Here is a 15,995-nt window from a genome sequence, read left to right on the forward strand (position 1 = left end):
AATGCACATTTTTTAAATAAAATGACATACAATCCATTTAAGTCAAGTCAGAGGTGCCCAAACTTTTATAAGTTACCCCTTTAAAATTTAAAATTTTACGCTTCTTTCCAGAAAAGTGCAAATAAATAGATTTTACATCAGTACATATGAATATACACTCCTGCCTAAAAGTTTGGAATCATGTCTCATTGTTCTTAATTTTCAGTTTTTATTAAAATAGGACCAACTTGTTTACCAATTTTTATTAAAATATTTTCTATTATGTATAAAAATCAAAAAACTGAAATAATATTTAAGAAATTTCTACAACATTCAAGAAGATTCCTGAATGTGGCAGAACATTGCAGAAGATTCCTGAATATGGTAGAATGTTCTAGAATATTCTAGAAAGTGTGAGTATTGTTTCAATATCATAGATGATTTTAGGCTATTCTAGAAAGTGGGAGTATTGTTTCAATATTATAGAAGATTGTAAATGATTGTAAAATGTTTTTCAATAATATAAATTGATGAGTAAGTCAGCTGTAACTTAAAATCGAACACCCGTCATTCAGAAAGAGTATTTGGTGTAAGTTTTGTGTTTCATGATTAATGTAACAAGAAATAAGGATCTGAGTGTTGGAAAAAGAAATGCTATTATAGCTCTGAACATAATGCAATATCCTCTGGACTTTGACTTTGTGGAAGAAATTTTATATTACAAGAAGACAATGACCCGAAGTACAGCTCTAAGCCGTGCAGGGACTTTCTAGCAACTAAACAAAAGGAGTGGGTGTTGCATAATTATGGTGTGTCCTTTCCAATTGCCTGACTTAAACCCAGTAGAGCTTTTATGGGACCATGAAACCTGCGAAGTCTTTCCACTTTAAAAAAATTTATGAGAACCTTGCAGATCACTTGGTTTAATGAGTTAAGACAGTATTACAAAATTAATCACCAGAATGCCACTTCTGTGTAAGGCAGTGATAAAATCTCGTGGATATTTTGTTGTTAAATCAGTATAGTTTAGTTGTTAATATTACTAATTTCAGTATTTTTTGCTCTAAATTCTTCAATATTTGATAAAAAATTTTAAATCCTAAATACATTGTAGTGTTTTTTTTTTTTTTTTTTTTTTTCCTTTACATTAAACCTTATATTTTATAGGTAATTTCAAAAAAAATTAAAAACTGTTGTCATAAGCTGTGATTCCAAGCTCTTAGGTGGAATTGTATATACTTTTATAAATTAATATATACATTCAATACATTTAATACACAAAGATTTATAACTTCAATACATAAAGATTTTCTCTCTCTCTCTAATATATATTTCTGTACAATCCATGTTTTGTTGAAAAGTGCTTCATACATATAACTCTCTCTCCTTTTCCACACACACACACACACACACACACACACACACACACACACAAACAAACCCAAGCGAAGCTGAGATATGAAATTAAGGATTTTGGAATTACAGGCGACTGTTTATTAGAAAAACTTTTGAGCCTAATGCTAGTGCTAGAGACTATTGAACCACTGAGGTTAATTATAATTACATCATTGGACTTGAAGAGATTCCTTTGGATTGGAGAAGTGCCAATGTATCATAAGTACATAAAGACAGTTCAATGAGTGAAGTTGGCAACTACAGACTGGTTAGTCTGACTTCAGCTAGGTGGTAGATGACTCTCATCAACCGGTGAAATACCACCACTTTGCTTATTGGAGGCTTAAAGTGGTGGAATGTATGTTTAGTCTCTAGAGCTAAGTTCCAGTCAAACCTTCCCTATCTCTTCCATCATGCAGTATGATTGATGACTTTTGAGGTTATGATGAATGTCGTGGCGAGATCCAATATACCTTACATTTCGAGGGTACAGCTCTAAAACGGTGTTCGCAGGCCGACCGCTTGTTAGTACACTGGACTGAACCTATTGGTAACTCTCTAGGAGGCTTCTGGATCAGCTAGTGTATAATCTTGCTACCTCTACTCTGCCAGATAGTGACTGGAGGGAGTCCGAGTAGTGTGTACGCGGGGAGCATTGCCGAGGCCACGTTATGTCAAGGATCTGGGTATATTCTTACGACGTGTACGCCATATCCAAAATTTTCATTACTTCATACAGCATGTCCAACCCACTTTTTCTTACTATTGAATACATCACGAATTGTCAAACTAATAGAGCAAGCTTATCTGTGAAAAGATCTAAACCTTCCAAGCACTTCCTAATTCATTTCACAAATATACGTGGTTTCAATTCTAATCTCAACGATGTCCATTTCCACTTGCAGTCTGCCAAACCCCATGTACTTTTTCTGACAGAATCTCAGTTATCGGTTGATTCAACTACTGCTCATCTCAGATGCCCAAATTATTCGCTGTATGATTCCTTTCGCCTCAAAGGTGGTACTTGTCCATATGTCCGTTCTGATATTCCCTGTCAGAGACTTGGCAATTTGTAATCTCCTCTCTTTGATCTTCTCTGGCTTAAAATCTCTCTACCTCATTGTGTCAGATTCATCTGTTGTCTCTACCGTTCTCCCAACTCCACTAATCACTTGGAGCTTTTTGACTTCCTCTCTTTGCAACTTGACTTCCTCCAGTCCAACTTTCCTAACGGTGAGGTAATTTTCCTTTGTGATTTTAATGTTCACAACTCCAGCTGGCTTCCGTTTTCTAGTCACACCGACCCAGCAGGTTGAGAGGCTGAGGCTTTTGCAATTACTAATGAACTAGCACTGATTGTTCATTTACCTACAAGAATACCGGACAATCCTAATCATACAGCCAATACGCTTGATCTTTTTCTCACAAACAGCCCTTCTAAGTACACGGTCGAAGTGAGAGGTCCTTTATGCAGTTCAGATCACAACTTGGTAATTGTCTCTTCTCCTATGGAACCGTTATTTCATGGCTATTCCCAACCTCGTGCTGTTTGCCCTTACAAGAATGCAAAATGGGATGACCTGTGAGACTTCTTTTCCTTGGTTAGATTACTGTTTCGAAATTTCTGATGTCAACGTTTGCTCAGATCGTGTCAGTGAAATTATTCTTGCAGGAATGGAATCCTATATCCCACACTCCACTTTAAAATCTCGTCCTTTTTCTAAACCTTGGTTTTCCAATAAATGTGTTAAGGCTGTTCAAGAGAAGAATGTTGCATATCGTAATTGGCTTGTTTCTAATTCTTCAGTTTCATTTTCTGCCTACGCCAAAGCTCGCAACAATTGTAAAGCAGTTATTAATCAGTCCAAACTAGAGTTTGAACAGGCTAAGAGTAGAAAACTTGTTTCTTGCCATAATGGTAGCTGAGCATTCTGGTCTCTTGCCAAAGCTATTGGCCGCAACTTTTGCCCATCTCTGCTCCCACCTCTGTCCAAACCAGATGGTTCTGTTGTCACTTCAGCCAAGGATAAAGCTGACCTGCTAGCATCCCATTTTTCTTCCAGCTCATGTATTAATGATATTGGTAAAACACCTCCCACCATTCCCAACACGCTCCATTCAATGCCTCCTGTGGTCTTCCGTCAAAAGGATATCAGAAGGATTTTGATGAATCTTGATGCTAAGAAAGCTCCAGGTCCTGATGGTATTTCTCCACTTGTTCTCAAACCCTGTGCTCCTGAACTTACTCCTATTCTTTGCCGCCTTTTTTCACTTTCTTATTCCAAAGGCGTTTTTCCTTCTACTTGGAAATTTGCTCATATCCAGCCAGTTCCTAAAAAGGGTGAGAAATCCCTCCCATTCTGTTATCGTCCCATTGCAATTACTTCTACTCTTTCTAAAGTAATGGAGAAATCAATTAACCACCAACTCTTAAACTACCTAGAAACCTTCCGTCTGATCAACGATCGCCACTATGGATTCCGTCAGTGTCGATCCACTGGTGATATTCTGGCTTATGTTACCCATTTATGGACTAATTCAATGGAAAGGTTCGGTGAAACACAAGTAGTTGCTCTTGACATCTCAAAGGCTTTTGATCGTGTTTGGCATAAAGGTCTTCTAAACAAGCTTCCTTCCATCTTATGGTTTGCCAACTGTTTTTAGTAATTGGTTATCCAGTTTTCTCTCTGATCGCTCACTGAGGGTGATGGTAGATGGCTCTCTGTCTTCTAACTTTTCCACTAATGCCGGTGTCCCCCCAAGGTTCAGTTCTTTCCCCCACTCTTTTCCTCTTGTATATTAATGACCTTCTTCCATTGACTGGAAATCCTATCCATAGTTTTGTTGATGATAGCACATTGCATTCCACTTTCCATTTTGAGAAACCTTGTCCTGCTCAATCAGCTTCAACTTCTCGAAAATCTGCTACCAATTCCTTAAATGCCAATCTTCAGGTAATTCTCCAGTGGGGCAAGGACAACTTAGTTGATTTCAACCCTTCTAAAACTCAGTCTTGTCTTATATCTCGCAAAAAAGGATTCTTCTGCTCCTATGCTTATCTTTAGTGACACTCCGATTTCTAGGCAAAATGATATATCTCTTTTGGGGATTACCCTGACTTCTAATCTCTCTTGGCACAAGCACATTACAAATATTGCTTCTTCTGCATCTAAAAAACTTGGTTTTCTCTTTCGCTCTCGGTGTTACTTTTCTTCCAAACAGCTGCTCACTCTGTATAAATCGCAAATCTGCCCTGCCATGGAATATTGTTCCCACATCTGGGGTGGTGCCCCCAAAACCTCTCTCAGGCTTCTTGATTCCATTCAGAAGAGGGCAGTTGGGTTAATTAATGATTCATCTCTAACAGAGTTTCTCATAGACGTACTGTTTCCGCTGCATGCCTCTTCTAAAGATACTTCCATGGGCACTGTTCTTCTGAATTGGCTTCTATAATTCCTGCTCTCTCTTTCAAAACAGTCCGAAGACGTGCCGCCACCAGCCTACATCCATTTACTGTCCAACTTCAAACCCACAGAACCAACTTTTCATCTTCCTTGTTTATTCATTCAACTGCCGTTTTCTGTAACAACCTTCCTTCATATGTCTTTCCTGAAAATTACAGTCTACAGAAGTTCAAGTCCAATATCAACAAATATCTTCTTTCGTCTTCTCAACCTCCAACCCAAGCACGGTACTAAGTACTATAGGTTCTAAAACCTCTCGTGTTTGGGGTTTAAATTAAAAAAAAAAAAAAAAAAAAAAAAAAAAAAAGCTGTAGGAAAAATCTTGGAGTCAATGATTAAGAGTGCAATTCAGGGACATTTAGGTAATAATAGCATTCTGGAGGATGAAAAAAGTAAAATCACTTTTAATTAACTTGGTAAGCTATTTTGATACAGCTACTCATGAGCTGGATATAGGAAGCAATTTCCGTGTAGTTTATTTGGATTTTAGCAAAGCATTTGACTCAGTCCCTCATTAGAAGGTACTGTATTAGCTGGAACACGTTGGGATTTCTGGAAGATGGATCGCAGGGTGGCTGCATGGCAGAAGACAGAGGGTTGTGATTAATGGATATTATTCATAAGTGGAGTCCCCCAAGGATGAGTTCTTAGACCACTCTTGTTTCTGATTTTCATAAATGATATTTTCAAAGGGATAGAGTGTGATGTCAAAATTTGCAGATGATATAGTGATTGGAAGAGTTTTTAATGATCAGTGCCAAGCAGGGCTCCTTGAGGATGACCTGGACAGGCTTCAAGAATGGTCAGAAAAGTGGGAGCTATATTTTAAAGCAGCAAAATGCAAGGCAGAGATAGATCATAATCCCATGTGTAAGGTAATTGTAAGATTGCCTTTGAAATACTATGTCCAAGTATGGAAACCATCCTTAAAAAGACACTAAGCTTTTTGAAAGGGTTGAAAGACAGGCAACCAGCACTGTGAGATTAGTGAAAGACTTCAGTTTTGTGGTCTACAGAGCATGGGAACCAATCACATTAGAGGGGACCTGGTTGAGGTCTATAAGACTCTGAGAAGGGATAGTAAAATGAATGAAGGAAAAATTTTCATTGTTATAAAGATTTAACAAGTTGCTTCCACAGGAATTTGAGGCTGACAGTTTTAAGAAATTCAAAGGTCATCTGGATAGATACCCATGTGAGGAGGTAAGTGCATAATTTGTATTGTCTTATCAACTTTTCCTGTGGTTTTTTTTTTTTTTTTTTTTATGGCCAGTGCAGCAAAAGCTTGTGGATTCATTGTACTATGTGGCCACTAGTAATCTAAATAGGTATTTTGTATCAGTCTTCATTGTAGAAAGTTCTTTTTGGAATGATGGATATTGTGCTAATATGATCTAGGCAGACCTTGCCACAATCATTTCCCACACCAGGATGAAGAGGGATCCAGACAGATCCTCCCTCATGCCATCACACATCCTGGGAATCGCCAGGGATCTGCCAGATTGATAGCTAGCTGACTCCCTATCTTCTTTCTTCAGAAAGGGACCCAACCAAATCAGCCTCTTCCTGCATTCCTTTTCAGACTACAGTACCACCCAATCAAATTCCACCCTCCAGAACATCTTTTCCATAAAAAAGATAATCTAATGTCTGGATCTCCAGTGTCAAGGCTGTGCTGGTGAATATGAAACTAAGTTCAGTAGGCATGCAGGTTAGCAGCTTAACTATTTTCAAGTTTAATTTTATTCTTACTGTGGTTGAAGATTGCTATGTTTATTGTCTTTGTGATTGCTTAGTTTCAAAAATTTTATAAATTTAAGTTAATTACGTAGTGAAGTATTACATTTATTATTTTTAGACAACCTACGTGATTCAGTTATGAGAAATGAAGGGCGTAACTTTGTTGCTCTTCATTTCTCATATTAGTTCGGAATGTTTTTTTTTTATAGTCAGCCTGGCATGCTGCTAAAGCAGTCTTGGGAATTTGAAAACTGATCCTCACTTTTTCCATTAAGCAAACTGTATTGTCCTCTACTGCTCCATAGTTAAACATATTTTACTTTTTTGCTGCTCCATCAGAGCATTTTTTTTTTTTTTTTTTTTTTTTGTATAGTTGCTAAGCTTTTTCCATCGTAGATATAAAATTATTAATATATATATATATATATATATATATATAAGTACAGTAGACGGTTGGAATAATGGCACCCCAAATAACAAAGCATTCGAGCTAACAGCACATTAGGATTGGATGGATAGGATTGGATTTACATACAGTGCAGATGTCTTGAAGTGCCAAAAAAAAAAAAAAAAAAAAAAAACCCGACGTAATGTGATTACTATATTCATTTAAGTTTGCCATTTTGAAAGTGAATTATGTACTGATGCCACGGATTATACTGCTGTTTTACATTTATTTTAAATTAAAAACCCCTCGCTATGGCTCCTAAAGTTAATAAACCTCATACAGAGAAGAAAAGAACAACATTAAAGCTTAGTGACAAACTGATATAATAATAGAAAAAGAACTGGTGTAATTAGAAGTTTTATCTTATAGGAGTGTATTAATGGCAAAATATAACATTGGATTGTCAACATATTTGTTTTTTTATGTGCAGTTTTTAATAAAATTGCATTCTTGATCTCTCTATTTCTTATTTAGCCTCATTATTTCTGCATTAAATATATTAAAAATAAAACTTTCTAGATAATGGAAAAAACAAAATAACCGAAGGTGCCATTATTCTGAAAATCTACTGTATATTTAAAAATATAAATTTTAATGTCAGTTAAGACCTCAATTATTTTACCAAACTTAATTTATGTTCAAATGTCTGTTCAAAATTTATTTAATAAATTTGTTGGTGAACTATCAAGGTATATTTGAATGAATAGATACTGTCAAACTTAGTATTTGCATTTCACCCACATACAGACAGAAAATCAAGTTTACCGATAATGTAGAATTTAAAATAAATTAGAGTGTAACTACAGTGATTCAGTGCATGTGTAATCTGAATGTAAAACAACTGTAGACTTGCAGTTGTTTGGACATCAATCATTCTAATTTACTATGGCCTGAGGAAGTCTGATATCATATACTTGGATTTCAGGAAAGCTTTTGACACTGTTGCGCATGGAAGACTACTGTACAAATTGGAGCAGAATGGTATTAAGGGTAAGTTGCTACAATGGATAAAAGGATGGTTAAGTGGGAGAAGACAGAGGGTGGTAATCAATGGGTGCTGCTCTTCGTGGACTAATGTTATTAGTGGAGTCCCGCAGGGTTCGGTGTTGGGTCCACTGTTGTTTTGTATATTTATCAATGATATTGATGAAGGTATATCAGGCTTAATGTCGAAGTTTGCAGATGACACGAAGGTTGGCAGGGTTGTTAATGACAGTAATGGCAGTGTGCTACTGCAACAGGATCTAGATAATTTGGGCAGATGGGCTGAGAAGTGGCAACTGAAGTTTAACCTTGACAAGTGCAAAGTACTGCATATGGGTAGAAGTAACCCCAGAGAAACGTACCAACTGTGTGGTACTACACTTAAGGTGGTAGAAAATGAAAAAGACCTGGGAGTAATTGTGCAGTCAGATATGAAGTTTTCTGAGCAATGTAGACAGGCTGCTAGGGCAGGTCATGGGGTTTTGTCAATGATATATAGGAATTTTGCTAGCAGGGAAAAGGAGGTGATTGTCCCTCTGTATAAGCACGCCTTGAGTACTGCGTACAGGTCTGGAGGCCTCATTTTAGGAAGGATGTAGATTTGCTTGAGCGTGTACAGAGAAGAGCAACACGATTGGTGAGGGGAATGAAGGGATCCTCTTACCAAGAGAGGCTTAAGTTCTGCAAATTGCAGTGGCTGGAGACTAGGCACCTGCGCGGTGATCTGATTGAGGTCTGTAAGGCCTTGAATGGGTTGAGCACGCTGAATTCTGATGGGATCCTCCCACTTGTTCAGAATACGAACCTACGGGGACATAAGTTCAAATTAAGAAAGGATAGATGTAGAATAGATGTTCGGAAATTTGCCTTTAGCCAGCGGGTGGTTAATTGCTGGAACAAACTTCCATCTGTCGTTGTGGAAGTTGATAGGTTAAATAAATTTAAGGAGGAACTGGACAGGCAATTGGAAGGTATGGTGTGTTTTTTTTTTTTTTTTTTTTTTTTGGCTGATGCTGCATAAGCTCCTACACTTGCTTTCTTGCATCAAGTGCTACTACTACTACTACTGACTCTAAGTCAATCTGAGTTGAATATTAAAAAAGAAATGTTGAATTTGTTATGGACATTTGTTTTCATATGGTAATGTTCTTGTTTTCATTTGTTTTCATATGGTAATGTTCTTGTGGACAAGACCCTTGGGGATGGGGGGGGTGCACACGCGCATAAACAGCTAAATATACTTTATACAAACCGTAAGTTCAGAAAGCTCTTATAAGAGCAAAAAAGGGAGTAGGAATGTCAATTAAATAAAGTAGAAAAGGTAAGTGTGCCATGAGCTGAAACAATGTTAAGCCCTACAAATATATATATATATATATATATATATATATATATATATATATATATATAAACGTAAACAAATAAATTTAATACATTAAGGCCACCTAATAATATTTATATTTTCTAATTATTCTTCTTTACTTTCCTTTACATTTTCCTGAATTACTTTGGTTCATGATTTATTTCTCTCTCTTGTTAAACGTGATAGCAATATTAATTTAATCATATCATTTGCTGTTACTTCAGTATATCTAATATGTTTAATATTTCAGATGGAAGACTTGTGTTGAAATTAAATGCAGAGCAAGAGACTGGACCTGGAAGCTCAAAATGCCATTGGGTTCAATCCCAAGATACTCCAAGACTGCCACCTCCTGTCAGAAAAATAAAGCACAAAAAAAAATGGTCAAATCAGGACCGCTCCTGTATACTTGCAGCACATGAAGAGAGTAAAGTTAAAAAGAAAATGGATGGAATGTTTGATTCTAGTGATCCATGTGTGACTTCAGGGAGTGAGACCTATATAGTCAAAAAGGCTAAACTGAAAGATGATAGTGCCTCAACAGAACCAGGAACTTCGTTTTCATTGCTGTATAGTTCATCTTGGACTCCACCTGTTGCTGATGGTAAAGATGCTATGGATATGGATGATTGCTCTTCTAAAGCAAGTGAAGATCATCCTATGTCATCACCACTTCATGTGGGATCTTCTGTGATGAAAAGTGAAACAAAATGTGAAATAAAAAATTGTGCAGTGTCTGGAAACTTAAGTGTAAAATGTAATGATTTGGATGCCGGTGAAGTCAAATATGATCCCCAGGTATCAGAAAAGATTAAAACAGAGCCTGCATTATCCTTTAGTTCTCCACAGCCACGTTTAGGTTCCAAAAAAGAAGATAGTGCCTCTCCAGATCAGTTGTGTTTTAAAGTGGACAAAAGTTCAGTGTACACACTAAAAACTGATGCAAATTGCATTCGTGAAGTTCAGGGTAGCAAGAGTGCCTTGGTTCGTCACAGTCCTGTATCTCAGGTCAAAAGAGCTGTCTATAGCCCTTGTACAAATACACTTTCATCTCATTATAACCAAACCAGCGGCTATGATCGGATGTTAAGTTCGCCTCCAGATTCTTACTATTTCAAATCTCTATCTCATGTGGCTGCCTTTCAAGCATCATCCTCATCAAAAGGTAATTTATTGTTTAGAAATTTGTTTTTAGAATTTTACATCATATTGCCAAAGGTATTGAGTTAGTGTTCATCATATTTCACATTGCTAATAAGATGTTAATGGACCTTTTGCAGCAGTCATATAATGGACCACTGTGGACCTACTTCTACATAAGATATCATGTGCCCCCATTCTTCACAAAACAATAGGGACAGTCACCATGTTATAACTGATAGGTTTGGGTTTGTTGAATAGCTTGATTAGGTTTGTCTTCAGTGTACACCTCTTATTTTCTTGATGCATCCTCTCTCTCTCTCTCTCTCTCTCTCTCTCTCTCTCTCTCTCTCGTTGAGTGATTCACTGTTTGTTTTGATAAACTTCATTGCAGTCACTGGCCAAGAGCTATTTTTTTTTTTTTTTTTTTACCTTGAGACAGTATCATAGAACATGTATTCAGCTGTGGATGATTTGCAAACTCAGTTTATAATTATTCATTTTTTTCATCAGGCAAATTTAATAAAACTTTCCTAATATCCACCATATTAATCGGGACTTATCCAAAACTTTACCTGTATGTTAAAGCAGCTCTTATAATAACACCAGACAACAATGATTTTTTTCAATAGAAATATGGTAGACCTGGTGTATTTTTTAATGCTGATTATGCTCAAACATAAAGTATCGCTGCTATCCCCATGGTGTGGAGTGATCCAACCAATCATATCAATGGCTACTATTTTTGCAGGGCTCAAAATGAATAATAGAAAGGGGAAATAAAGAGAAAAAAAAATTAGTATCCAGATATCCTGTGAGCATTTAGACCAATTAGTCATAGTGAAAACTTTCTGTTCCTCCATAAACAAGATCATTAGAAGAGAAAAACACAAATGTCTCATTGGAAACAGTTCATATCAGTTCTGAATCAGAATACAAATGCTCACACCCAAACAAGTGTAATCTTATTGTAGAATGTTCCAGAATTTTAAATATTTATGCAGTTAATGATATAAAATAATTGTTTCCTCATTCTGTATTACTGAAAGACTCTTGAACTGTTAATTAGCCTTAAGTCAGATTATTGAAGAGGTCTTTGAACTATTCCAAATCTTGTTTAGTTATTGTTATTACATGCAGACTGATTAACTGGTTTCTTATTAATAAAATGTCACTTCCTTGTGTTACCCTAGTAAATATCTTTGAGATTTTGGTGCATATTCCTGTTTTGATTGGTAAACATTATCTTGTATTGGCCTTTTTATCACAAAATAAGTTTTTTGTTATGTTACAGCACATCTTGTAAGTTTTTTATCATACTGTTATATCTTGATGCTAAATGACTTAAATTTTCACCACTATCTTCTGGTAGTGTTATGTTTGTTAGGCACATTGGATCATATAGCAACGAGAGAGAGAGAGAGAGAGAGAGAGAGAGAGAGAGAGAGAGAGGCAGTAATATGGAATTGTAAATTTGATTTGTAGTGTTCTTTTATGTTCCACATTTATTGTCATGAATTTCTAGTGTAAATGTATGAGTTAATATTTAAATGAAAGCTTCAGACAATGTTGTTAGTCTAAGGAATATAAATCAGCTAGACTTTTGTTTTGAACTTGGAATTTTTGATCATATCTCTGAGAATAAATTTGCACATTAATAAAGTTCTTAAGCAAGATGAATAATTGAGGAAAGACAGTTGCAGAATAGATGTGTGGAAATTTTCCTTTTGCCAGCGAGTGGTTGATTGCTAGAACAAACTTCCATCTGTTGTAGAAGTTGATAGCTTGAATAGGTTAAAGGAAGAACTGGACAAACGTTTGAGTGGATGAAGTGAATGGATGGGCAAAATGGGAAGGGGTTTTTTTTTTGGCTGATGCTGTATACGCGTGCTTTTTTTTTTTTTTTTTTTTTGCATCATTTACTACTACAGATAATGATAATACTAATTCTGCTGCAAAAAAAGAAGAGAGAGGAGACAAAGCAAAGCCATTATGCTTGTGTTTAAAATTCTCTTTGATGCATTCTCTCTATGTACTTCAAAGGATATAGTTTCCAAGCAAGGTGGCCTACTGTACTGGATTTTCATTTCAAAGGAAACTTAATTCTGTAATTTATGAACTTGATTAAGATCTCTTATTCAAAAAATTAAAGTTCTGAAAATCTATGGTTACGTGAGTAACTATTTTTTTAAGCATTTCCATTTAGTGAAATCTAAAGGATTGAGAGTTTAAAAGCTTAAAATAATTTATTACTAGTGGTGGCCACCATAATTTTAAGAGAGAGAGAGAGAGAGAGAGAGAGAGAATACTTCCTCATATTCTCACTACAGTATGGGGGCAAGTTGCCTTATAGTAGACCTTGGCATGTTCTTCAAACCACTTCCACAATCACTGACACTCTGAACTCACCTAACTGTGCTCATATCATCTGTCACATATCCTTCAGACATTGGTGAATCTCAATGGGTGCAATGTTCTCTGCATTAAGGAACTCAATAAATGCCACTGCTTTGTATACACACATCAATGTCACTCCATTTTCGTAGACTGCTACAGCCCTGCAAATTGGCATGCCACGTTAAGCCTTGCAGGATAATGTGTAACAGGAGAAAATTTCTCCCGTCACCATTACATTTTGTATTCAGCATCACACAAATGGGGCCAAAATTTGGAGGAATTTTTTTCAGAGCAGTCCTCGTATCTCAACCTAGTTAGCTATGCTCACTCAACCAGATAACCTTTATCTTATAACTTCAAATTCCACTTTTCTTGCCAAGTGATTTTAATTAATAGAAATCATTGACTATTGGGATCACTCTAGACAGGCAGGAAGGCAGATTACTGAGGACATAACAGTACTCATTATTTGACAAACACAACTTCATTTTCTTGTGTATCTGTTCCATTTTCAGAGCCTTCCTTTTCTCTTGTCTGGTCTTTTTTTTTAATTCTCCTTTGGCAAATAGCCTACAGAAATAAATATAATAAAATAAAGCAGACCTGATTCAAGCAGATCATCCTGGAAAATATTTATTTGATTACAGATGTGATTTATTTTCTGTGGTCTTGTCATTTTCTTGCAGAGCAAACGCACATTAGCAAACTGAAATATCAGCCACTGCTTTCAGCAGATTCACATTTTTCAGTTATGTACTGACAGTTATTAAATGAATGCCTCTGTATTTGCTGTTGTGGTTTTGCCTACCTGCACTATCTCGACTTTTCTCATCTGTTTATAGTAGTTATACTGTGAAGCTTCAGCTAAACAAGATAGCTTTAGAACATGTGCGCAACTGCTGTTAATTGACAGATTATAACATATATGGAATTGCTGAGTGCAATAACTACTTTACAAGATATTTTCCTCCTGTCATCCCGTTTTCAAAAAAAGTCATATCATAGGTAATGCACCTAATCAGAAATAAAATTTATTAAGTTTTGCTGGATTCTAGGGCATGCAGGAATCTAGGGAAATAAACAAGCAGACAGAGCTTCAAAAAATACACTGAATCGCATTTCATCATCTTTCTTGATACTATATACGAATTACAAACTCGTTATATGAAAAATTTGTATTGATTAACATGACAAGATCAAGCCCATAAACAAGTTTCTCTAATCATGATTTTGGATGAGTTGTTTATGTTGCAAGTTATTTCCACTTAGCGTTAACTGCTGATTAAAGGCATTTAGCATATCAGATATAAACAAAACATCACATTTGAAACTGGTTGTTTTCTTGCTAACATGTATGGAATCCAGAAGCAGCTGTGCTATTGAGTAAGAAACTACAGAAGTTTTGTAATTTTGTAAGATGCTTTGCTAAAATGGTAATATTGCTGTTTACTAAATTTCTTAATTTGCAGTTAACTAAACATCATAAGCTACTTTAAACCAAGAAATCATTACAACTCAAGTACACCTTCTGGTTGAACAGACAAGAAGAGGCTGTCCTTGAAAGGGTGTGTGTGCCTTCTGCACTCATCTCACTTATCTTCTTCCCTGAACAGGTGAATATTCTTTGTACTGGATCTATTGTTGCGCTCTACTTAGTGAAAAACATCCTCTTTGTCTGTCCTCAGAGTCAGTCTGCTTACTTGACTTGAAACTTGATCCTTTTTACTGTGATACAGCTCCCTGGAATGAGTTACCTCATAGGAGAGACAGGACTGATCTGTTTAGTTACTTGAAGTAGGTCCAGTTATACGGCTGTTTATAATACTACTTGTGCACCAAATTAAAAGAGTAAATTCACAGCTATGGTAACAGGCACAGATTGGCTGTAGTGGCTACTCTTTTGCTAGTAAAACTCAGCACCATCCAGCTAACCTGAAAAATGGCTGGCATGCAAAAACTTAGTCAGAAAAAAAACTGAAGTCAGAAATTTTACCAATTTATAGTGGTACCAATTAAATTGAGCTAAAGTTTTTTTTTTTTTTTTATGTAAGTAGCGGGATATAAATACATGAGCTTCTCCAAAATTAATGCCTCAATTTTTTCCCCTGTTTCTGTGATTTTACATACTGTAATTACTGTCACAAGTCCCCTCATTACTGTTAGTAGATGCAGAATGTTTTTAAAGTTACATCACTTAAAGTAAACATTGAACTTAAATAAATATTTATGTTAGTAAGGCAAAATGAACTCTCTTGAACTGAATTGATTGTCAGACATTTTCATCGGTTTAACTTCTGTTCTGCGAAAAATAATGTTAAAGGGGTGGGCTTTTGCTTTCGTAAAGGTGGCTACAGAGGTCTCAGACAGTTTTTAAATTCTGTACAGTGGGATCAACTGATGATGTTACCAGCATTGAATTCTAAATGACGAATTCTAAATGGGAAGCCTTCAGGGACTTAATTTTGGAGACTACTAGGCTTTTCATTTCAACTAAGAAATACTGTTCAAGGTTTAGACCTAAATGGATGTTAGATGAATTAATGAGGCTCATGACAGAGAAGAAAATGTATGGGATACATATAAAGTATCAGGTGACACAGAAGCCTATGGCAGGTATAAACTAGTCTGTAATCAAGTCATAAAGGAGGTTAGACAGGCGAAGGCAGATTACAAGAAATCTTTGTCAAAGGATGCAAAGAAAAACAGCAAAGAGTTCTTTACTTATGTAAACTCTAGAAGGAAAGGGATGAATCAGATTGGACCACTTAACATAGAAGGGTTGATTATTGATGATCATGCTGAGGTAGCTGATAAACTGAATGAGTATTTTGCATCTACATTCACACATGAGGAGTTATTCAATGAGGGGAGTGCCAGAGGTTTATCAAATGCTAACAGGGAGCTAAGTGATTTTGTAATAACTGAGAGCAAAGTGGAGGAGAAATTGTTGAAGTTAAACCTAAGGAAGGCACTTGGGGTGGACGGGATCTATCCATTTATATTAAAGGAGGCAGCAAAGGAAGTAAGAAACCCTTGGCCATAATTATGAGAGCTTCCTTGGACTCAAACTGGAGATCCCCACAAC

General features: G+C 36.1%; 1 protein-coding gene across 2 annotated transcripts in view; it reads left to right on the top strand.

Moving 5' to 3' along the window:
- The window catches only part of LOC150077091 (uncharacterized), a 347,053-nt gene that overhangs the window by 213,937 nt on the left and 117,121 nt on the right, over positions 1-15,995 (top strand). For both annotated transcript variants that reach the window (XM_090386103.1, XM_090386104.1), the window contains exon 8: positions 9,624-10,538. In XM_090386103.1, coding sequence (XP_090242229.1) covers positions 9,624-10,538 — 915 coding nt within the window. The remainder of the gene's footprint in view (positions 1-9,623; positions 10,539-15,995) is intronic.

This window comes from Mastigoproctus giganteus, chromosome 12, assembly GCF_048544385.1.
Source record: "Mastigoproctus giganteus isolate SK-2022 chromosome 12, ASM4854438v1, whole genome shotgun sequence".
Taxonomy (NCBI): Eukaryota; Metazoa; Arthropoda; class Arachnida; order Uropygi; family Thelyphonidae; genus Mastigoproctus; species Mastigoproctus giganteus.